Genomic DNA, 24,821 nt, shown 5'->3' on the forward strand with positions numbered 1-24,821 from the left:
ATCTAGTCTCACACTCTTTTCACAGTTGCCAACCAGATGTCAATAGAAAGCCCTGACTACAACAGCAACTCTCCTCACCTGTGAGCCCCAGAAACTGGTACTCAGAAGGAAACTACTTCTGACTATGGAGGTGGAGCATGGCCTTGTCCTCCTTTATTATTATTATTTTTTTCTACTGCTCTTTTAAAGCCATTCAAAATGGTGGCCAGTGTTGTCTCTTGTGGGAAAGAATTCCATACTTCAACTGTGCCCTGCATTAACTTTTTTTATTAATTCATAAACAAGTCAATGGCATTTCTTAATCTCATCCCCACACATGATTGAAAGGATCCAGGAGAAGACAAGCAATATTATGCGATGCAAAGCTTTATTGGAAACAAGGGTGTGGAATGTAGCTACTCGTAACATTACTGACAGGGTGTGAATAAAAAGAATGCAGGAAAATGACATACAGATAACAAAGTTTGGCTCACCAAGGTGTGATTTGCAAAGCAATTTGTAAAGTTATGCGATTGAGAACTTTGAGAAAAAGAAAACTTAATTTTCAAAGGTTCCAGACATCAAAACTTTGGGTTCACTCCAACTTGAATTGTAGGTGTGCGTGTGTGTTTCGGAGGCGATGAGCATTTCTCAGAAGAAACAATATGTACTAAGCTCAGCAATGCTTTCAAATATCTTGAGTCTTCTTGGTCTTCCTGGAGATTTTTTCTTCTTCTGGGTTTAGCATGGCCCACAACCAATAGAGCTGCCACTGTCATGCCTCCAGTGACTGGATGGTTATGATGATCCTGAGCCGTACTAACACGGGTCACTGGAAGTAGATCGGCAGCTGTAACGGCGCCTGTAGGCATAGCGTGGCTGGTGGCAGCTGGGAGCATAGCACGGGTCACAGGAACTTTCTCCGTAACCGCAGTGGTACCCATAACCACGTTGTTCGTGGCAGCTTCCGCCATAACCAGAGACACTGCTGTATTTACGTGGCTTGTAGCAGCTGCTGCTGCCTTGGCCGGAGAGGTAACCACAACCTTGTGGCTTGTAGCAGCTTCCGCCATAACATGGGTCGCAGCAGCTTCCGCCATAGCCAGAGCTGTAACCGTAGCCATGTGACCCAGAGCAGCTTTTGCTGTAACTGTAGAGGGGACTATGGACACACGGTTCATAGCAGCTTCCGCTATAACCGCAGAGGGATTTATAGCCACGTGGCCCATAGCAGGATTTTCCAGAGATGTAGCCATAACCCTGTGGTCTGTAGCAGCTTCCTCCATAACTAGATTGGCAGCTGTAGCCACTTGGGTTATAGCAGCTTCCGCCATAGCCAGAGACGTAACCATAACCTTGTGGCCTGTAGCAGCTTCCTCCATAATTAGATTGGCAGCTGTAGCCACAAGGGTTATTGCAGCTTCCGCCATAGCCAGAGACGTAACCATAACCTTGTGGCCTGTAGCAGCTTCCTCCATAACTAGATTGGCAGCTGTAGCCACTTGGGTTATAGCAGCTTCCGCCATAGCCAGAGACGTAACCATAACCTTGTGGTCTGTAGCAGCTTCCTCCATAACTAGATTGGCAGCTGTAGCCACTTGGGTTATAGCAGCTTCCGCCATAGCCAGAGACGTAACCATAACCTTGTGGTCTGTAGCAGCTTCCTCCATAACTGGATTGCCTGCTGTAGCCACAAGGGTTATTGCAGCTTCCGCCATAGCTAGAGACATAACCATAACCTTGTGGTCTGTAGCAGCTGCTGCCACCGTGATAGGGTCTGTGGCAGCTCGTGTGAGAGATGCTAGGGCCTGAGCTACTGATGCTTTGTGGTGTGTGGATCATTTGAAGGCCACCAGGTGGATAGTTGCTTAGAAGACTGATGCCAATCATCTTTCTTGGAAAGAGGCACACCTGAAACCCAAAAAAGCAGAAAAAATCATTGGTGGGAATTATCTAGTTCAGGGGAGGACCAGCAACAAGTCGTTGTGCTCCTCTTTGCCACCTGATTAATTTCATTTTTTTACTTCTAACTCCCTCCACCTCCTTCTCCTAAAGAACTTCCTATTTTTTCAGAACTGGCAGCAACTACTTGCGCAGCCAGACAGAGATATAGCATGTGGGGGGGGGGGCACTGGGGTAGTTGCCCCAGGTGCAAAATTCTTAGGGGTGCAAAATTTCAACACCCAGTACTGCCTCAATACAGCTGTGCGCTTCAGTCGCTGAGCTCAGCTGAAAACGGCTTCTTCCATGTGAACCAGAAAGTGACCTCTCCAGACAACGGAATGACTTCTCTATTCTTATCTCCATGGCTGTGATCTCCTGGGTGACACGGATGTCATTAGGCAGTTGAATGCGCATGCATACTGTGTCCATTTCCCTTCCTCAATTCCACATGGTCCCAGGCACTGGCAACCCATGCCATGCTACTGCAGCCAGGCAGCCTCTGAGGGCCCGCACACTAGTGGGGGCCAGAGAGCATTGGCAAGAGTCCCCCTGGACTTGCTCCTCCTCTTTGCAATTGTGACAAGCCTGCTCACCTGCCCCTCACTCTAGCCCCAGATGAGATGAACAAGCAGTGGTGGCGAGAAATAGAAGTAGCTGTCACTTCTGTGTAGTGGCAGTGATGCCAAAGAAGAGCAGCTGCCTAGAATGGCAGTGAGAGGGTAGACTCAGGAGAGGTGGGCATTAGGGGTGTCAAAGGACTCCTGAAAACTTGGAGTCACCACCACTCTTCCTTCTTTCACACGCAGATAAAAATCTATGCTCTTGTTCACCCTTTGAGTGGATGCCTTGAAATTAATGTACCCATTAGGGCGGTTCATGAAAAACTTTTCTTAAAAAAAATAATGCCTGCTCCAAAGGTCTTATTTTACTACACTAGGGATTATATAGCGATATCTGAAATTCCATGCATATCACTTAATATATTGACCCTCCTCCATGAAAATAGCTGTTTACTTGGCCATTTTCCTATGTTGTGAAAGCCGAACTTTCAATTCAGTGGAGCAGGGTCAATATATTAACTGATATGCATGAAATTTCAGATACAGCTATATAATCCCTAGTCTAGTAAAATAAGACCTTTGGAGCAGACATTAAAAAAAGTTTTTATTAACTGCCCTATTACCCATATAAATCAGGCCCATTAATTTCAATGGGTTTATACTAAATAGGATGAACACTGAATACAACTCTACATAGTATTATAGGTGGGGCTTTTGGGGAGTCAGTCTGGATAATATCCATGGGCCCCTTCCAGTCCTTTGATTATGTGTTTGTGAATTTAGCATCTATGAGTGGAAACCTGGTGAACCGGTCAGCCCAGTTCTTGGCCTTGGCTGGCCTTGTCAGCATCTCTAAGAGTTAGCTAAGAAGAGATTGGGGACAACTGAACATGCTTCCAGGATGGGGTAGGCATTTCCCATCTGACCTGACTGGATGCTGTATCATCCTAGGAAGGAGAACAATAGGCCAGGGGACCTAGTTTTAGTGTGTGATGCTGGAAACTGGAGACACAGAAGCTTGCCTTGCTCTGTGCTGAATCCAAAGCTGTGGGAAGTCCCTGGGAACCTATTGTGGAGGCAAGATCTGTGGCGTGCTAATGCTGTGAGCCCCTCTATCCTACGTTCAGGTTGTATATGTGTAAATAAAACCCTATACCCCAAAGGCACCACAGTCTCCACTGACCTTCGTTCCAAGGAAACTGAATTCTGGGTAAGTGCTGGAACCAATGGACTGTCTCGCAGCTCTGAGATGAGGACGCATGCAACGGTATTTATAAATGTGTATGTAGGCCACAATATTTTTGGGCAGATGCATATACCACACAAGGAACCTTGCATATCATAGCCTACAGTCGCAATACAATTCAAACTAAAACGAGGCGATTGAAGTAGCAGCTGCAGATAGTTGTTTTAAAACATGTTGTCAGGGGTTCAGAAGGAGAGACACAGGAGGGGGAGCAAATGGAGAGTGAGGAGGAGGAGTACGAGGGGGGCGCAGGCAGTGACAGTGGCCAGAGTTATTCCACAAGCCTCTCTAGCGAATCGGAGGACTCACAGAAGGGAGCGCCGGTGGCCAGAGCGAGGGGGGTTCCAGGGGGGAAGCCCCAGGAGGAAGGGGCCAGCGGGGAGTCCCTGAGCAGCAGTTGGAGATCAGGACCAGCGTCTCCACCAGAGCGCAGTGGGGAGGGGGAGTCCCAGGAGTCGGGACCAGTGTCCTCACCACCAGAGGGAGGAGAGGAGTCAGGTTTGGCAACGCCCACATCAGGAAGCGGGGAAACGGTCAGAAGGAAAGTCACCGGCTGGGCGCACGCGCCAAGTTCAAATGTACAGGAGCGCGGCACAGCGGGGAGCCCGGGAAGGGAGCCAGGTCCTAAAGCCCGCCGGAGGGAGGGACAAGACTCAGGGGGCTCAGCGTCAGAGGAGTCCAGGAAGGAGGAAACCCCAGAGGGCAGAAGGACCCAGCGAAGGAAAGAACAGCGTAAGAGGTGGAGCCGGGCTAGAATCTTAAACTGGTGTGGGTGGAGCAGTGAGTCAGAGGGGACTTAGCCGGTCTAGCGTCAAGACGTGGGTCTGCGCGCCCAGAGCTTTGAAATGGAAACTAAACTTCAATAAAGACTTTTGTACATTATATGCACCGGGCGTTGGTCCTCTGTGAGCTGGGATCTAGAGGCAGACCTGACACATGTGGTCAGTTAAAAACAAGTAAGACAGTATAGTTTCGAGCAGCTAAAAACCTGTACCTTGTTAATCAGCTCTCCAGCTCAGAGAATGAAGATCTACATTGGAGGGGAAAGTGGCCAAGATAAGCATTTTAAAAATAAACAAATAAATAAATAAAGGTGCTTAAAGATTTGCTGTTGGTGAAGTTTAGCTGACCAGCACTTTCACTTTTGAGAGGACTCTCTACACCAGTGTTTTTCAACCTCTTTTGGGCAAAGGCACACTTGTTTCATGAAAAAAATCACGAGGCACCCCACCATTAGAAAATGTTAAAAAAATTAACTCTGTGCCTATATTGACTATATATAAAGTAATTCTCTTGAATAGGAATCAAATAAACACAAAGAAAGTATTTTATAATTACTTTATTATGAAATAGTAAGTAAACAGAAATATGAAAAATTATAAAATACTTTATTTTTAAATCTTTTGAATTTTTCAATTTTTCCCATGGCACACCAGGCAACATTTCGCGGCACACTAGTGTGCCGCGGAACAGTGGTTGAAAAACACTGCTCTACACCTCACTTTGCTTCATTCCCTTCTGATTCTCCATGAGACATTTTGCCTTCCAAAGCCTTCAGCCTTGGAGTGAAGGATGAATCCACAAGATAGGCAGCCAATGGATTAACAGACTTGCTACTAAATTGCCTAGAACCTTCTACATGAGCACTTGTGGCTACTTTGCACTTAATCCTCTCATTAGTACATCTATTCCGGTTGGCAACAAGAATGTAAGGAGGCATTGCTTCCATTTCTGCTCTGTGTTCCATGGAATCATAGAATCGCAGAATTGGAAGAGACCCCAAGGATCACGTGGTTCAACCTACAATGCAGGAATGTCAACTAGATCATACAAGACAGATGGCCATCCAACCTCTGCTTTAAAACCTCCAAGGAAAGAGACTCCACAACCTCTTGTGGGAGTATGTTCTACTGTTGAACAGCTCTTACTGTCATAAAGTTATTGCTGCTGTTTAGCCAGACACTCCTTTCTTGTAACTTGAATCCATTGGTTTAGTTCCTAGCCTCTGGAGTAGGAAACAACAAACTTACTCATCTTCCATGTGACAGCTGTTTAGATATTTGGCAATGGCTAGCCTATCTCCTTTCAGTCTCCTATTTACTAGACTAAACATAACCAGTACCCTCAACCATTCCTCATTGGGCTTGATTTCCAGACCCTTGATCATCTCCGAATCCCCGCGACGGGGTGAGCTCCCGTTGCTCGGTCCCTGCTCCTGCCAACCTAGCAGTTCAAAAGCACATCAAAGTGCAAGTAGATAAATAGGTACCACTGTGGCGGTAAGGTAAACGGCGTTTCCGTGTGCTGCTCTGGTTCGCCAGAAGCGGCTTAGTGATGCTGGCCACGTGATCCGGAAGCTGTATGCCGGCTCCCTCGGCCAATAAAGCGAGATGAGCACTGCAACCCTAGAGTTGGCCATGACTGGACCTAACGGTCAGGGGTCCCTTTACCTTTATCCTATCTCCTTTTAGTCTCCTCTTTACTAGACTAAGCATAACCAGTTCCCTCAGCCGTTCCTCATTGGGCTTGATTTCGAGACGCTTGATAATCTTGGCTACCCTCCTCTGCACATGTTCCAGCTTGTCCATATCGTTCTTAAATTGTGGTGCCCAGAACTGGACACGATATTCCAGGCAAAGCACCATTCCCATTCCTCTGCCATTTGCCTTCTGTCAAAACCAACATTACTCATTTCACTGTCCACTGTGGTGGAATTACATGACGCACACCATTAATTACGCAAGTTACATTGTCCATACGTTATTCCACCCCCTTTATTTCAGTGCAAAAGAAACACAAGGCAAGCGGGAAAGAGAAACCTAATCCATTATGGATTGCTCACGGTTTGAAAGCAGCAACAATAACGAATCTCAATCCTATTCTCTGGATTAATCTCTGTTTCAGATATAGGATGATAAAGCAAACATCATCTGCTTCTAGATTCAGGTAGGTAGCCGTGTTGGTCTGATGCAGTTGCTGAATTACAACTTATTACCAAACTGAAAACTATGGAGAGACCTGGTCTGAATAGAGATATTGGATTCTTGTCTCATTACATATGCTAAAGCTATTTTTGGTCATTTGCATATTATCCCTTGCTTTTTCTTGTAGGACTAATTGCAGTCGTTAACAGCCATCAACAGGTTTACCATGCCCATTGAGCCTATCACCCATCTCCTACTAGCCTTCTGAGAAATACCCCTCCCCACCCTCTCACTATATATAGGGGTCCGGTGACTTCTGTTTCAGAGTATCTGAAGAAGTGTAGATGCACATGAAAGCTTATACCAGAACAAACTTAGCTGGTCTATATAAGGTGCTACTGGACAATTTTTATTTTTTATTTTTATAGCATCTGCTTCTATTTATCTTTTTGTCAGAATTCTTTGACATCCCTGCAGTTTCAACAGCTTTCTAGGGTCTCCATCCAAGGTCTTTCTTGCTACCTGCTCCCTTAGAATAAAAAATAAAAAATGGAAGGCCGGAATATCTCTTGTGCAAAGCATGCCAATATGCTCTGCTACTAACTTATGACCCATCCCCAATTAACCTTGGCTCCCACCCCCAGTTTTTTAAAAAATATATGCACCGAAACAGTTCACAAATTTTAAAAGCACGAATCAACTTGGGCCTACCTTGATGTCTGAAGAGATATTTCAGATGAGATCTTTTTCTGGAATACTGTTCACCCACGAGTTCTTTTTTATAGATCTTCACACAGCCTAAGGGACCTCATCTACAAAAAGAAAATCTAATTAGATGTCAACCCAGTGTTCATACTAATCTCATATACTGGTTTAGTGCTTTTGCACCTTATTAATTTGCAGTTAACATGCTTCTCTACCCTTGTAATTTTAGACTCGCTGGAGAAGGGATTTGCACTATGTTATTAATACTTTCCCTAAATCCATGCAAACAGACAGGAGTTCTGGGAGATGTATCCCTGGCTAACATGCATTATTTGCACCAGGTATCACAAAGCAGATCAAATAAAGTAAAGAAAACAAGAGGGTAACTTTTTTGAAGGCATCTCTTCAAAAGTTTTTTTTTTTTTGAAGGCATCTCTTCAAAAGCTCTTAGCTTGATGCTAAGGTAAGCCTCAAAGCCACAACCTGGACATTATAGTTTATAACAAGAGGGACATGGGTGGTGCTGTGGGTTAAACCACAGATCCTAGGACTTGCCAATCAGAAGGTCGGCGGATCGAATCCCCGCAATGGGGTGAGTTCCCGTTGCTCAGTCCCAGCTCCTGCCAACCTAGCAGTTCGAAAGCACATCAAAGTGCAAGTAGATAAATAGGTACCACTCTGGCGAGAAGGTAAATGGTGTTTCCATGCGCTGCTCTGGTTTGCCAGAAGCAGCTTTGTCATGCTGGCCACATGACCCGGAAACTGAACGCCAGCTCCCTCGGCCATTAAAGCGAGATGAGTGCCGCAACCTCAGAGTCGGCCACGACTGGACCTAACAGTCAGGGGTCCCTTTACCTTTAGCTTTTATGGGGAGGGCATTCTATAAGATGTAATATAGGAACCTAGGAAGTTGTCTTATATCTAGTCAGAATATTGGTCCATATAGCTCAGTATTGCCTACACTGATTTGCAACAACTCTCCATAGTTTCAAAAAGGATCTTTCCCAGCCCTAGGTGGAGATGCTGGTGATTGATGAACTTGAAGTCATGGTTTTGAGTTAAAAGAAAGGAGATTCCAATTCAGCATCAGGAAGAGAGTTGTGGACTTTCTTTCTGCCCTGGGTGCTTTGGTTGTGATTCCTGCATTGCCAGACGTTGGACTAGATGACCCTTGGGATACCTCTACAACTCTACAATTTTATGATTCTACATTAGTAAATAGTTAATTCACTATGTGGCACTGGACTCAGTTGTAGATGGGTGGAGTTGGATGTTTCTAGTGTCTTGTTTAAGAGAAGACAGTGGAGGCAGAACATAGCCATTACAAGAACCTAAGAGCCCTGCTGAATCAGCTCAATGACCCATCTAGTCCAGCATTCTGTTTTCACAATAGGGACATGGATGGCGCTGTGGTCTAAACCACTGAGCCTCTTGGGCTTGCTGATCGGAAAGTCGGTGCTTCTAATCCCCATGACAGGGTGAGCTCCTGTTGCTCTGTCCCAGCTCCTGCCAATTTAGCAGTTCGAAAGCACGCCAGTGCAAGTAGATAAATAGGTACCACTGTGGCGGGAAGGTAAACGGCATTTCCGTGCACTCTGGTTTCCATCAAGCTGTCCCGTTGCACCAGAAGCAGTTTAGTCATGCTGGCTAGAAGACACAGAAAGCTGTCTGTGGACAAACGCCAGCTCCCTCGGCCTGAAAGCGAGATGAGTGCCGCAAACTCATAGTCACCTCTGACTGGACTTAACCGTCCAGGGGTCCTTTACCTTTACCTTTTACCTTTTCACAGTGGCCAGCCAGGTGCCCCTGGGTGAAGTCCACAAGCAGGACCTGAACACAAGAGCACTCTGCTCTCCTGCAATTTCCAGGAACTGGTACAGTGGTACCTCTGGTTATGAACTTAATTCATTCTGGAGGTCCATTCTTAACCTAAAACCATTCTTAACCTGAGATACCACTTTAGCTAATCGGGGCCTCCCACTGCTGCCACGCCGCCGGGACACGATTTCTCTTCTCATCCTGAGGTAAAGTTCTTAACTCGAGGTACTACTTCCAGGTTAGTGGAGTCTGTAACCTGAAGTGTTTGTGACCCAAGGTGTCTGTAACCTGAGGTACCACTGTATTCAGAAGAACATCTGAACATAAAATGGGCCTTGTGCAGGTTGTGGTGGTGGTGGTGGTGGTGTGTGTGTGTGTGTGTGTGTGTGTGTGTTTGAAAGATCAGTAAGAAAAATGGGATGTAACAGACTTAAATTTGAGCACCAACAAAACAGAACAGAAAGGGCTATTCTGCCCATCCGTGTCAATGACCAAGAGCACATTTAGTTGTGAGGATTATTGTGTTAGTTTCCCTGGTTATAATTTTAGCTCTTCTGTCCTGGTTTTGAACATCCGCACTACATTACCTGGTGCATAATGGAGCTGTGTGGCTTTCCGATCGATGTACTGTCATGTCATTCACAGCAGTGGACGTGGTGAGACACAACAGCAGGTGTCATTCTGGACATGTCACCATCCACCACCCTTTATACATAGGAACACTTCCTCATGATTCACCCATGAAAGTGGTGGGAAATAACTGCATGTCTTCATATATCCTCAAATTCCACCCCAGGGCAATGGGGTTGCAAACAGTTTTGTTTTGTTTTTTCTGGAAGCAGTTAACACAGAAAGGAGTGCTGAACTTCTGCTACATTTCCAGAAGTGGCTTTTACACTGTGCAAAAGCAAAATAATAATAATAATAGCAGGTAAGGACAGAGGTGCCATCTTCTCAAGATGATTGAGAGGGGCCTGAGGCAACATCCTGACATCATGTGTGTCATGTTGCAAGGAGCCAGGAGATGGAACTGAACACCCTCTGAACATTAAGGGGCCCAGACCCTCAAAAAACCACAACCATTGGGGTGGGCGACAGTGCCTCAGCCCCTAGGAGCTGGCACATATGCGTAAGGAAATGTTGGGGAAATGGAACAAAGTGTTCTCTGAATGCTGCCATACTGCTGTGGGCCAGCCACCACTTTAGATGGCTGGAGGCAACCAACAATGACTGGGACAAAGAAATACACAACAGTGGTGCACGAGCATGTTTCCCCATCCCTCAGAAGAGGAGGTTGTCACACATATGGCCAGCATGAGGGTTGGAAGAGGAATCCATTTTAAGCAGATTTCCACATGGGACTTGACTCTTCCAACCCAGAATCATAGAACTGTTAGAGTTAGAAGGGGCCCCAACCTGTTGCAATGCAAGAACCACAGCTAAAGAATACAGAATCGTAGAGCAATTTGACTTACTTGAGCTCTGCTTGCAGTAGACCACTTATTTTATTGAATACTTGCCTATATCCAAATTCACTGACATTTTTCAATGCCTGTAGCACCTCGGCTTACGTTACCCGCGGGTAATGTAAACTTCGGGTTGCGAAAGCGGCAAACCCAGAAGTGTTTTGCCATGCGCACATGCGCAGAAGCAGTCCCTCTGGTTGTAGAAACCTCGGGATCCGACTGGAGCTCCAGAATGGATCCCGTCCACAACCGGAGGTACCACTGTATTATTTTTAAAATGGATGACTAGTAGAATGCGACAGAATTATATGCAGAAAATCACATATATCCTCAAAGTTCAAGATGTTATCAAGATGTTAGCAGCTTGGGACCAGTTTACCTGTGAGATCCCCTCACCCAATATACCTGTCCCATTCTACCACTGCAGAACTGGCGCTGTTCCAGGTTGCAAATGATCTCCATTTTGCCTTTGCAGGAAATTCGTCATTTAGTGCGGCAGCATCCATTCTTCAGAACTCCCTGACAATTAGCATTAGGCAGATGCCTTCACTGCACTGTTCTTGGCATCTGTTAAAAACATTTTTGTTAAAACTAGCCTGCCTAGATATCTAGAAAGTTTACATGTGTTTTAATCTGTTTTTTGTTTGCTCTGCATTGACTTTAATTATTGTTAAAGGTTTTAAATTGCTGTTTATAACTGAGATTTATTTATTTTACTGATATTTTCAGTGTTATTCTGTTTGTAAATTGCTTTGAGTGCTTCTTCACTTGTTAAAATCAAGCTGTATAGAAACATTAAGAAATAAAAACATTGTGTCTAAAAGTCCCTATATTTCTGCTGCATAATTTTATATTAACATACAATTGTTGTATGTATTTGGTCCTTTAGAAATCACAGAGTGTATTATATATTACATAATAATATGTATAATGATGCATATATAAATTATTTCTCATATAGCGAAAGATTTTATTTTGAGTTAATGGACTCCATCATAATTGCATACACAGGGCCTATCAATGATGACATGGTGTTGGAGGTGTATGTAATAAGGAAAATGTTTATTTGAAACATATATATTTATACAATGTTGGTAAATTTGGGGGAATATTGGGATGTATAAATATTATTGTGGAGAAAGAGTTGAAAATTGTTGAAGATAGGAGGACTTCCGGGATAGCGCGAACGGGTAATGGCGGATTCCCTCCGAGCTCCGGAGGGAATCGGCTCCGTCGAGGATGGGTCTTGCCGTGCCGGCGACACGGGGACCCTTAAAAACCGCAGGCGCGGAAGCCTGCGGACCTGGTAACTCGGTGGGCACCTTAAGCGCCCTCCCCGACCCGCGAAGAGCCTTTTTAAAGGCTACGGAGTGGACTGGAGAGCGGCGCGGTGCTGAGAGTTCATCGCTACCTCGGCGGAGCGAAGCCGCGAGCCATGACCGAAGAGCGCTGTCTTTCTTCCTGAAATTTGGACTGAAACAAGCAACCCGTGAGTAAAATGAAATTTCGGCACTAAAGTTTTTATCCTTGAATTCGAGTACGATCGGGGGACGTGTTAAAAAGGAAGTCCACACTCCCCCCCCACCAAAAGTTTTAAAGCAAGGAGAGGAGCATTAAGGCGGAAAGACTTTGGTGTTTAAACAGATAACTTTTACGAATTGGACTAAGAAGTTACTGTGCTGGAGAGGAGGAGAGAGAAATTTCAGAAGTTTTTCTTTTCTGGTTAACCCCCCCCCCTTTTTTTGGGAACCCGGGAGCGCCCTGCGTGTGAGCCCGAGGAAAGAATAAAGAGTTTGACAGCTGTCAAAAGAGCTGTCAAACGGCTGGCCAAGGCCTGGAACTGTGTTACAAATATCTTTTTGGATTAAAAGTGTTACAATAAAACTGAATTGACTGGAAACAAAGTAATTCTGAATAACAAAGTAACAGACTGTTGGAAAAGAATTATGATGGTAATCCCCCTGGAGGAAACTAAAGACATTGCAATGGCTGCTGAAGGAAAATTACTGGCAGAGATAGAGAAAATGTTTTCTTTTGTGGGAATTCTACAAGAGCAGAGTATGGCCATGAGTAAACAGCTGGTGACCTTCAATCTTAAATTAAACAACTCTGTGGATGGCATTAAGCGAATGGAAAAAAACTCTGCAGCTGCAGAAGAAGAGATAACTTTGGAACTGGGGGAAAAAGAAGAAGAAGGAGAAGAGGAAGTCCAGGTGGAGAATATCAATCCAGAGCCTGTAACCTTTGGGAACAAAGGAAACAAAGAAGATGACCAGTGGATTACAAATCTGCAAAAGGAGAGAAAGTTAAAAGAAGAAACCCCTGGAATAACTGGAATATTGGACTATAAAAGAACAAATAAGTATATTGGGGACTTCTTCTTCAGGCTGGAGCATGGGAGATTGGTGGATCCTGGGCAGAAACTGTTTCTGGCTGATTTGGAAGGAGGAAAATATGAGGGGCTTGTGACAGAACTTCCTCGAGAAGAGAGGGCCAACAAAAAGGAATATCAACAAAACTGGTGGAGAGAGACTAACTGGGGCTTAAGGGCCTCTGATGTGAGAAATCCGGGCTAAACTGTCTTTTTTTTTCTCTTTTGAGGACATTGGTTTGGGAAGGGACAGGAACCGGGCCAGGGGGGGGAGGGGAGAGTAGAGTAGTAAGAATCTGAGATTTTGAATTGAAATACTATGATCTTTGGTTTAACACAAGAAGGGAGGAATTCGTGGGAGAGAATTTGGGCCGACCTTAGAAAAAGGATTAAATGTGTAAAATTGGATAAGTAAAACTGGACCAAGTAAAAATGATAAATTTTAAGAAAAGATAAGAATGGTATTTAAGAGATGAGAGGAAATAACTTGCTGAGATAATTAATGAAATTGGAAGGTGGGAAGGGGGGTGTGGGGAAGTCAATGAAAGAAGGCAACGAAAGTAAGGGTATGAAATTTGAGATGTTTTGTTTTGTTTTTGTTTTTATGTGTGTTTGTGTGTTAAAAAAAATTGAAAATTCAATAAAAATTTATATTAAAAAAAAAAGAAAATTGTTGAAGATAACATCTTAAACTATCTAGTATATGTGGCTTGAGAATCAGTCAACGCAAATGGATTCTTTGAACCTCTGCATCTGCAAAAAGATTGATATTGATATATTGGAAGGACAAAAAATATGGTCCCCTTCGATCAATGAATAGATGACATGACAACTCTTGCGATCAACGACAACAACTCTTGTTGCAACTCTTGTGACAATGAATGGATCACTTTCAGACAAAGATTATACATGGATAAATTTAATGATATTTGGAACATATTTATCAAAACTCTAGGGACCCTTGAATCAATGTATACCTGAGGGAAACAATAAATTTATCCATATATATATATATATATATATATATATATATATTTCTGCAACCTTAATAATAATAAAAAAGAAATAAACATATTTTGTAAAAAAAGTCCCATATTTCTGCAGCATAATTTTATATTAACATGAAATTGTTGCATTTATATATTTTATGTGTTTGCTAATTTAGGAATTCCAGAGTGTATTATATACTATAATAATATGTATAAGAATGCATTTGATAATTGAGAACTGTTCATATAGTGGAGCCAGCAAAGAAATCCCATAGACACATCTTTCCTTTACATCAAAGTGAGATAGGCATTAGAAGAAGAAAAATATCCATGGGGATTTAAGGAAAAATCCTAATCCTATATGACATTAATGGCAGCAATTAATGTAATGTGTTGCCTTTACTTTAAGATGATAGAAGGCTAAGGATTAAGATATTTTCTTATTTCTCCCATTTAAGTTTTGTTCAGGAAATCTGGAAGATCGCCATGATGATTGTGGCCTGGTTTATGGAAGGACAAGAGATGGTTTGGGTAGAACAACCTTTTTCATAGTCTTCCATCATATAATTTGAAGCGGGTGTACAAAAGGAATGGAACCAGCTATTAGTGAAATAACACAGTACATTGCGCATGTAGAGCATCACCAGGGGCGATGCCTTCTAGACATGTGGTATTAAGAGGACCTTTTCATAACCTTCACCCACTGAAGTGGTAATTAGTTGATATTTGGCATGGTCAAAATGACAAAGTAAATGTCTGGCCCTTTCAGAAGCATAATCCAGGGATTCAATTCTGTTCTCGCTAATGAAGGTTGGCTGCCTTTTCCAGTCAATAATGGAGACACAAGATTTAATTAGAATGACGTTTCAACCTCTGCCTTAGGACTGCAGAACAACCAATCACTGGGGACTGGTTGATCAACAAATATCAGAAGCAAATGTACATGCATTTATTTCTTAAACCCCACAATCTCATGTTTCATTACAGTGGTACCTTGGTTCCCAAACGGCTTGGTCCCAAACAAATCAGATCCCGAACATCGCAAATCCGGAAGTGAGTGTTCCGCTTTGCAAACGTTTCTTGGAAGCCAAACGTCTGATTTGGCTCACGGTATTGGTTCCAGGGCCAATCAGACAATCAGAAGCCACACCTTGGTTTGCAAATGTTTTGGAAGTCGAACTGACTTCCAGAACAGATTGAGTTGGGAAACCAAGGTTCCACTGTATTATTATTATTATTATTATTATTATTATTATTATTATTTTAAAAAATGAGGTATTTTTAGCCATATAAAAATAAATGTTGTTGTTTAGTTGTTTAGTCGTTTAGTCGTGTCCGACTCTTCGTGACCCGATGGACCAGAGCACGCCAGGCACTCCTGTCTTCCACTGCCTCCCGCAGTTTGGTCAAACTCATGCTGGTAGCTTCAAGAACACTGTCCCACCATCTCCTCCTCTGTCGTCCCGTTCTCCTTGTGCCCTCCATCTTTCCCAACAACAGGGTCTTTTCCAGGGAGTCTTCTCTTCGCATGAGGTGGCCAAAGTCTTGGAGCCTCAGCTTCAGGATCTGTTCTTCCAGTGAGCACTCAGGGCTGAGTTCCTTCAGAATGGATACATTTGATCTTCTAGCAGTCCATGGGACTCTCAAGAGTCTCCTCCAGCACCACAATTCAAAAGCATCAATTCTTCGGCGATCAGCCTTCTTTATGGTCCAGCTCTCACTTCCATACATCACTACTGGGAAAACCATAGCTTTAACTATATGGACCTTTGTTGGCAAGGTGATGTGTCTACTTTTTAAGATGCTGTCTAGGTTGGTCATTGCTTTTCTCCCAAAATAAATATTAGATACCCACAAACAGGGCATGGGTGGGACAGCAGTTCTCCTTCCTTCACAAGCACCAAATGTTGGTCTATTTTCATTGAAAAGGTACATGTCAATATGATCAAATCAATAAAGAAGTGGGAGGGGTCATCAGAGAAGCTAAAGGGAATGACTACATAACCCATGAAGCACTGCAGGTGTGACCAAAATGCATACATGCAGCTACCAATTTGAAACGAGAAACTGCTAATTTCAGCAGCAATTTGTGAGGCACAAGGTCATGATGTTCTCTCTTCTAGTTCTCTTTGAAAGTTTTCTTTTAAGTAATGCGAATGTAAATGCTGAAGTCTGGGGGGTGGGGTTGGGAAAGCTGTTTGGTCTTTGGTCCACATACATTTAGGGTAAAATTCAGATTCTAGCAAATTCTGCCAGAAGGAAAAAGGTCAATGTTCTCAAAACTGATCCCAAAGATTAGACAAAACGAAGAACATCTTCACACATAGCACATAATTAATGTGATGTACTCAAGCTAAGATGGCCTGGTTTTAAAAGAAGAATTGACACATTTATGGGGTATCAGTCTATCAATTATCATTGGCTAAATGGAGCCAGTGATTAAAGTGTTGGTCTAGGGTTCAAATCCTCCACTCGGCCACAAAGCTCACTGGGTCTCCTTGAGTCGCTCACTATCTCTTATGCAACATCCACACATTTACATGGCCTCAGCTCAGTATACCTGAAGGAGCGTCTCCACTCCCATCACTCAGCCCGGACACTGAGGTCCAGCTCCAAGGGTGGTTCCCTCACTGCGAGAAGCAAAGCTACAGGGAACCAGGCAGAGGGCCTTCTCGGTAGTAGCAGCCGCCCTGTGGAACAACCTCCTGTCAGATGTCAAGGAAATAAACAACTATCTGACTTTTAGAAGACATCTGAAGGCAGCCCTGTTTGGGGAAGCTTTTAATATTTGATGAATTATTGTATTTTAAAATTTTGCTGGAAGCTACCAAGAGGGGCTGGGGAAACCCAGCCAGATGGACGGGCTATAAATAAATTAGTAGTAGTAGTAGTAGTAGTAGTAGTAGTAGTACTAAGGTGCCACTCTAAACAGTAATGGCTCCACCTAAAAAATTATCAGCACCCTTAACAAACTACATCTCCTATAATTGTTGGGGTAAGCCATGATTGTTTAAAGTGGTATCACCATGTTTTAAATACAGTGGTACCTCGGGTTACATACGCTTCAGGTTACAGACTCCGCTAACCCAGAAATAGTACCTCGGCTGAAGAACTTTGCTTCAGGATGAGGACAGAAATCGTGCTCCGGCGGTGCAGCGGCAGCAGAAGGCCCCATTAGCTAAAGTGGTGCTTCAGGTTAAGAACAGTTTCAGGTTAAGAACTGACCTCCGGAACAAATTAAGTCCTTAACCTGAGGTACCACTGTATATGACATGGACTTGGTCTTCGCCTACTTCAAAGGATTGTGGTGAGGACAAAATGGGAAACATCGCCTAAAGGTCCTTGGAGATAAAGTGGGATGTATATAATAATAATAATAAAGAATGAATGAACTTCAATGTTTGGTGGCAGTGTATTTTTATTTATTTTTTTAATACCAGGGATTTGGGGGCTGAGGGGAACAGCAAGTGAAGGCTATTCAGTGGTGGTTGGTGTCTATTGAGACTGGTGGGGTGGAATGCAGGGAAGCCAACAAATTCTGGAGCCAGAGACAATGACAGGTGGACCTACCTGATCTGAGTGTTGTCCCCTAGTGACACTAAGGAGGATGGAGCCAGCAGGCAGACCATTCACTGGACTGATTGTAAGTAAGAAGGCAGGCAGTTTGTAGGAGCTGGCTAAGGGCAAATTGAGGTTCACGGGGCAGTGGCCCCTTGCCCTGATGAACCAGCTTCCTCTGTCATCCTATCCTGCTTGTGAGCTTACCTGAGATGTTTGCTTAACCTCGGTAAGGAACATGATACTCAGATAGGAGGTATTTGGTTCTGATTGGGCACTTCTCACTCTCTCTCTGTGACTTCTTAGGTTCCTCAAATTTCAACATGTAATTAATTTTTTTAATTAATTTTTATTAAATATTACAAGAATATAAAAAGAAAAAAGAAATAGAAACAATACATAAAAATACATATTTATCTATGCATTCTTCAAAATGCAGACTGGAAAAGAAAAGAAACGAAAGATAGAAGAAAAGAAACAAGAAAAAGAAAGAAGAGAAAAACCACTTAGTAATCAACAATACCAAATTCGTATTTCAAACTTTACAATATATAAATCCTAGTTAAAATATTATAAAATTTTAGCATGTAATTAATGAGTTAAAACAGAGGTAGCTAACATATGGTATCACTCCAGATACTTTCGGGAACTCCCCTAAGCCCCTTGACCAATGGCCACTAAACAATAGGAGATGTAGACCAACATTTTATGGAGCACCACACAGGTGAAAGGCAAATGCCTTTGGGGCTATGGGTAACTTCCATTTCAGTGAAACAAGAATCCTCACTGGAAGCCTCTCCAGTAGTAAATAGCCCAATAGGCATGATATGTGGGTCACATATACCTTGGAGTCAGCCATCTGTTTGGCTAATGCGGCTCATAAGTCTAATATATGGACTCCTGGAACACAAATGACACTTAATTTCTTAAAATTAGAGAGACTGCAAGGGTGTGATGGTGAGCCCAGCCTAAACCAAATTATCTTTCTGAAAATAAGGGAAAATATGTGGGTGCTAATTTTGGCCTTCCGGTTTATTAACCATCCACATGTACACTCTATACACCCAAGGGAAACTCTATAAGAAAGGTCAGCATCGCTGAGAACTCTCAGAAACATCTCGATGATTTCTATCAACCGTGATCCAGGTAAGTCCACTTTTGATTTATCTTACACAGAGACATGTGAAGAACATATTTAACTAAATCAATGGACCTAAGTTTGCACCATAGTGAGATACCTTCTTGAAATCAGCTAAAAGGAAGTGGGGCCAACAGATTTTAGGGAAAAGGGTTAGGGTTAGGGAGGAAAATTGAAATTCAAAACAAGAGAATTTTAGTTGCCTGTGTTGTTGTTGTTGCTGTTGTTGTTGTTTATTGTTATCATCTTTCTCCTCCTCCTCATTGTGCCTGATACATTAATGAAAAACAAACACAAACACCATCAGATAACAAACTCAAAGAAAGATATGGGGTAGGGAAATCACAGTGTGTTTACTCAAAACTAATGTGACTAAATTGAGCTTTATTCTCATGTGAGTGTAGGAGTGCAGCTTCAGAGCTGCATGCAATGTTGTGGCTTATTTGATGGGACGTGGGTGGCACTGTAGTCTAAACCACTGAGCCTCTTGGGCTTACCAATCAGAAGGTCGGCAGTTCAAATCCCTGCGAAGGAGTGAGCTCCCACTGCTCTGTCCCAGCTCCTGCCAACCTAGAAGTTCGAAAGCATGCCAGTGCAAGTAAATAAATAGATACCGCTGCTGTGTTTCCTTGCACTCTGGTTTCCGTCATGGTGTCCTGTTACGCCAGAAGCAGTTTAGTCCTGCTGGTCACATGACCCAGAAAGCTGTCTGTGGACAAACATTGGCTCCCTTGGCCTGAAAGTGAGCTGAGTGCTACAACCCCATAGTCACCTTTGACTGGACTTAACCATCCAGGGGTCCTTTACATTTCCCTTTTACCTTGTGGCTTATCCACTCTTACCTTTCCTCTGCTCTTTCCAGACATGGTCCATGATTTAAAACCCTGCATCCAGGTGTCCTTTATTTTGCTCCAGAGCATGGGTAGGCAAACTAAGGCCCGGGGGCCGGATCCAGCCCAATCGCCTTCTAAATCTGGCCCACAGATGGTCCGGGAATCAATGTGTTTTTATATGAGTAGAATGTGCCCTTTGATTTAAAATGCATCTCTGGGTTGTTTCTGGGGCATAGGAATTCGTTCATTCCCCCCCTTCAAAATATAGTCTGGTCCCCCACAAGGTCTGAGAGACAGTGGACCGGCCCCCTGCTGAAAAAGTTTGCTGACCCCTGCTCCAGAGCTTTTCCTGCAGAAACCCACTCTTTAAAGCTCAATTGGAGCAAACACGAATCTGTGGAAAACCTGAATGGACATTTGTTTCAATTCAGCTTTAATTGACATTTGCTCTGATTCAGTTTTTTTGTGGGGGAAGTTTGGGGCAAACAAACAAACAAAGGCATGCTGGGACAAGCAGCTGTAAAGTGCAGACATTTGCCTGGAAAGAGCAGAGCAAAAACTAAGTGTGGACAAGTCCTTTGTCTCATCTAGAGTAGACCAGCAGAAATGAATAGAGATGGCTAACTGAAGTGTGTCTACTGTGAGCAGAATTTAGTTGGCTATCACAGTCTGGTTCTTGTCCCTGTCCTTCCACATTGGCTCAGCTATAAACCCATGCTGTCCCCATTTGCAATAATCTCAATTAACTTCACATTTAATTAAATAGAGTAATAATTGATAGATGGCAGTTAGATGCTAGGTAGATGATAAGTAGATCTACAGAACTATCTTAGGGCTGCCAGACGTCAGGAATTTATTGGACATACCCAGGATTCATCTGCCAAAAATGATGCCCGGGCGAAATTTACAAAAATCAGTCAAAATGTCCAGGAGAGCCTGAGTGTATGGCGGCCCATTTTGGATGTATTGATTTGGCAAAAGAAAAAAGAAAAGAAAAGAAAAAAACAATGAAAAACTTTGTGGGGGAAAATAGAGCTCAACAACTTTAGTGTCCAGATTTTCACTTTTTTAAATATGGTAACCTTAATATCATCTATCTACAACTCTACATACCTCACTTTTGCTCTTATAGAGAAAGAAAGAAAGAAAGAAAGAAAGAAAGAAAGAAAGAAAGAAAGAAAGAGAGAGAGAGAGAGAGAGAGAGAGAGAGAGATTAGGTAACTAGACCTCTGTATCTATTGATCTCTCTGAGCTGAGAACTGCATCAAGGCAATTAGATAAACCAAACCTTGTGGATAACTTATTTCCAAGGCACACATTAGTCTAAGAGTTGACAGAGACACTTCCTTCTCAGCCCTGAAGCAATTGGTGAACCTGCACAGCAAATGGGAGTGGGCTTGATTGTTGCTGCTCCTGTTGTTCCTCTTCTTGTTGTTGTTATTCTGGTTAATAACAACAAGAACATAAGAACTAGAAATGTGGGAGACATCTGTCCATGCTGTTTCTACAAGCAAAGGACTTTCCTCTCATTTCGCTTTCTTTTACACCATTCCAGATCCGCCTCCAAACCAAGAAGATGACTTGCTACAGACCCCAGGATTGCTGGAATCCATACAGCTCGAATTGGGGAGGCAACCGGGTGAGAAGCTACTGCCGCCCCTCGGGGAATAGTTCTGGCTGCCGCTACCCCCCTGGATATGGCGGTGGATCTGGATCCAGCTGTGGCCCTACTGGCTATAACTCCAGTTCCAGCTGTTACGCACCTCAGTACAGTTCCAGCTGTTGCTCGCCTCGCTACAGTTCCAGCTGCTGCCCGCCTTGCTACAGTTCCAGCTGTTGCTCGCCTCGCTACAGTTCCAGCTGTTGCTCACCTCCCTACAGTTCCAGTTGTTGCTCACCTCACTACAGTACCAGCTGCTGCTCACCTCAGTACAGTTCCAGCTGTTGCTCACCTCGCTACAGTTCCAGCTGCTGCTCACCTCAGTACAGTTCCAGCTGTTGCTCACCTCGCTACAGTTCCAGCTGCTCACCTCGGTACAGTTCCAGCTGCTGCTCACCTCGCTACAGTTCCAGCTGCTGCCCGCCTTGGTACAGTTCCAGCTGCTGCTCGCCTCGCTACAGTTCCAGCTGCTGCTCGCCTTGTTATAGTTCCAGATGTTGCTCACCTCGCTACAGTACCAGCTGCTGCTCGCCTCAGTACAGTTCCAGCTGTTGCTCACCTCGGTATAGTTCCAGCTGTTGCTCACCCCGCTACAGTACCAGCTGCTGCTCACCCCGCTACAGTTCCAGCTGTTGCTCACCCCGCTACAGTACCAGCTGCTGCTCACCCCGCTACAGTTCCAGCTGTTGCTCACCCCGCTACAGTTCCAGCTGTTGCTCACCCCGCTACAGTTCCAGCTATTGCTCACCATGCTATGGCTGCTCTTCAGGAAGCTGCTGCCACTCTGGTGGATACCGGAGATACCGCCGTAGCAACTCCTCCCCATGCTAAATTGGGACAGGAGTGTCCTCAAGACAGGAAGACACAACACAAATAGGAACAAACGATCTGTAACGACTGAGAACAGCTTTCAAAGAACATGGGCTCCCAGATTATTTTCAATGAAGTCAGTTTTGGTGTGTGTCTTCAGTACTTCTGAAAGTCAAGAATTAAGTTTCTTGCACCTTTGAATAGAGGACAGGTTCTAGATCATCCTTCACCAACATGGTGCATTCCAGATGTTTTGGACCACAACTCCCATAAGTCCTAGCCAGCTGGGACTGTTGAGGATTGTACTCCCAAACACTTGGAGGGCATCAGGTTGCTGAAGGCTATTCTAGATGTTCTTTATTATATAGCCACTGCATATAATACCGTATATACACATTTTTCTCCTTACTAGTCTTGAGCATCCCAGAGATGCCCATAAATTATTCTGCTTGTTTCTTTTTGCGGGAGGGGGAAATAAGTATTGTACCGTGGTTTTCAAACTGTGTTCTGAGGAAACTTGGGGTTTGCGGGCATTTAAAAAACAGCAACACACAACATCAACCTCTGTGAGCAGAGCTAAGAGGACAGGGAATCACTGAAGAACCAATACTTTGAAATCTCATTCTAAAAAGAAAAATCATTTCCAGTTCCACACACCCCTTCTATTTCGATTCACAATTCATTCACATGTTCCTTGACATATTCCCCCCCCCCCAGCTTTCACAAGCTGCTGTGCTAAAGGCCATCTCCACAACACACATTAGAAGCACTGCTAGACAACTTTAACAGTCATGCCCCCACCTAGCATCCTAGGATGTGTGGTTTGTGGAAGGTTCTCTCACTCTCAGAGGTACAATTCCCAGAGCAACGTAACAATCAATCACTCTTCCCAGGGGACTTTGGAGGGAAATAGGGGTCTCCCAAGAAACTCACAGCACCCTTGACAAACTACACTTCCCCAAATCATTTGGAAGAAGCCACGACTGTTTAAAGTGGTATCACAGTGCTTCAGATGTAAGGTGTGGATGTCGCCAAAGGATAAGATATAGTTAAGAAGAGTAAGGAAACATCAAAACACACAGCGTGATGTGAACAATTGTTTTATTTATTTCCCTCTAACAACTATGGCATTTGCACTGAAACAGCAACATCACTTTTCATGTAGTTATAAATGACAAATGCAATGGACACACACACACACACACAGTGTGTAATTCAGAGATTTCCTTTGAATTAGTTTCAATGAATTGATTAAATCAGAATTAGTTCACTCCAAGCACTCCTGCTGGGACAGTGAAAATATAATTACAGCTCAACATTTAGAAGAATGTTCTTGTTGCTGTCTCCACTGTCCCAAAACAAAAGACAAAGCAAATTTAAAAGGGGATGGCGACTGGTTTTCACACCACTCACATCTGCTCCTCCAAAACTATTTGAAAGTGTTCTCCCCAAGATAGGAACCATGAAAACCACTGTTTCTCAAACCCATTTCTGGGATGGCCACCAGCTTAGGGCTATTTTGCATATTATATTGAGTAGCAGGATCATGGCAGCTTTTGTGGTTGCTCCGCATCCAGCCAGTAATGTGTAGATTTTTAGCCGGCGTGAGTTTATCACAGGAATTTCTGGTGAAGGCACATCCTACAATGGCCAGAACAATTTGCATATATGCCATCTGGCCTAAACCGCATAGCTAGAATGTGGTTTAGGCCAGTGAATGGTGGTATGAGGAAGATATGTATTGCTAAGAGGGAAAGATATCCTCCCCTTTTTGCTTGTTGAGATTGTTCATCATGGAACAAAGGGAGGGGTGTCAGAAGAAGCCCTCAACATGATCCAGACAATTGGCTACTGTTGGAAAGAAAATGATTTATAGGGCACAAGAGGGACCTTTGCATGTTAGTTAGGTAGGGTAGCTGTGCATTTTAGGTAGGTCAGTATGTGAGAAGGAAGGAAGGATTCCAGAGGTCAGGAGATGGCCATTCAAGATTAGATGGCATTTTGGGCACATCTAGATTGATCCATGGAGGAGAGATCTAGCCACAGCTGTTCAACAGAATAGCTAAGAATTGTACCTCTATGTTCAGAGACTATGGGCTGTATTCAGTTTACTCCTACTTAAGAGTGTACCCATTGAAATAAATGAGCATGAACATCAAAATCAATCCACCTACTATGAGTAGGAATTAGTTGTGTGCAACCCATCATATCTCTGATTAATAGATGTTCCTGGAGACTAACCACAAGGGAGTGTATTCTGCTTTTCCACACAACCCTTGTGTATTTCTCTGGGGAACATGGTGAGCCTGTAGGAAACAGGGTGATGGATTGGATAAGCTCATAATATTTTTGGTCTCATCCATCATGACACATCATGTTCTTAAGTATCCTTGATATTACGTCTTCTGCTTTGTAATGAATAGTTCTTTCCTCACTTTCTTATTAGCATTAAAGTATGCAGTGAAGCATTTACCTGTGTTCATCTTTTATCACCAGGGTGGAGGACCCCAGGAACCATGGCTGAATGTTCCCTTTTCATCTAACCCTTTGGACCAGACCACATACCTTCCCTCTGGCCTGGCTGCACCCCTATCCAGCCTTGCTTCACAAGCTCCAACATCTTGTTCTCACAGTGACCAATCAGATCCCTCTGGAAAGTCTGAAAGCAGGATCTGAGTGCAACAGCCTACTTGTGATTCCCAGAAACTAACACTCAGAGGCACACTGCCTCCATGTCAGTCTTTGGAGAATCGGCTTCGTCCTCCGTGGCTGTAAATGAGCAGATCAAATTAAAGGGAATTCTTACCAGTTAGTTTCTTT

At 43.7% G+C, this 24,821-nt stretch overlaps 2 protein-coding genes across 13 annotated transcripts; one reads left to right on the plus strand and one right to left on the minus strand.

Moving 5' to 3' along the window:
* Positions 1-350: 350 nt before the first annotated feature.
* Positions 351-21,970, minus strand: LOC310833316 (uncharacterized protein). 12 transcript variants are annotated; one of them, XM_083715954.1, is made up of 4 exons: positions 21,886-21,970; positions 21,697-21,723; positions 7,365-7,465; positions 351-1,890 (listed from the first exon to the last, which is right to left on the minus strand). In XM_083715954.1, exon 4 carries the CDS (start codon positions 1,713-1,715, stop codon positions 561-563), a length of 1,155 nt encoding a protein of 384 aa, XP_083572080.1. In that variant the 5' UTR covers positions 1,716-1,890; positions 7,365-7,465; positions 21,697-21,723; positions 21,886-21,970; the 3' UTR covers positions 351-560. The 12 variants fall into 12 exon arrangements, with proteins under 12 accessions (XP_083572080.1, XP_083572084.1, XP_083572085.1 ...); XM_083715958.1 differs by lacking the exons at positions 21,697-21,723; positions 21,886-21,970 and adding exons at positions 21,295-21,321; positions 21,457-21,556; XM_083715959.1 differs by lacking the exons at positions 21,697-21,723; positions 21,886-21,970 and adding exons at positions 21,295-21,348; positions 21,457-21,556.
* On the plus strand, positions 18,008-24,469 carry LOC310833360 (uncharacterized protein). Its single transcript, XM_083716063.1, has 2 exons — positions 18,008-18,706; positions 21,087-24,469. The coding sequence occupies exon 2, from the start codon at positions 21,108-21,110 to the stop codon at positions 22,020-22,022; it is 915 nt and encodes a 304-aa protein (XP_083572189.1). The 5' UTR covers positions 18,008-18,706; positions 21,087-21,107; the 3' UTR covers positions 22,023-24,469.
* The last annotated feature ends 352 nt before the right edge of the window (positions 24,470-24,821 follow it).

This window comes from Podarcis gaigeae (assembly GCF_964106915.1).
Source record: "Podarcis gaigeae genome assembly, chromosome: 16".
NCBI lineage: Eukaryota > Metazoa > Chordata > Lepidosauria > Squamata > Lacertidae > Podarcis > Podarcis gaigeae.

What these genes read in the sequence shown, in the direction of transcription:
- LOC310833316 (XM_083715954.1), bottom strand. Translation starts at nt 1,715, where the DNA reads ATGGTTATGTCTCTAGCTATGGCGGAAGCTGCAATAACCCTTGTGGCT.
- LOC310833360 (XM_083716063.1), top strand. Translation starts at nt 21,108, where the DNA reads ATGACTTGCTACAGACCCCAGGATTGCTGGAATCCATACAGCTCGAAT.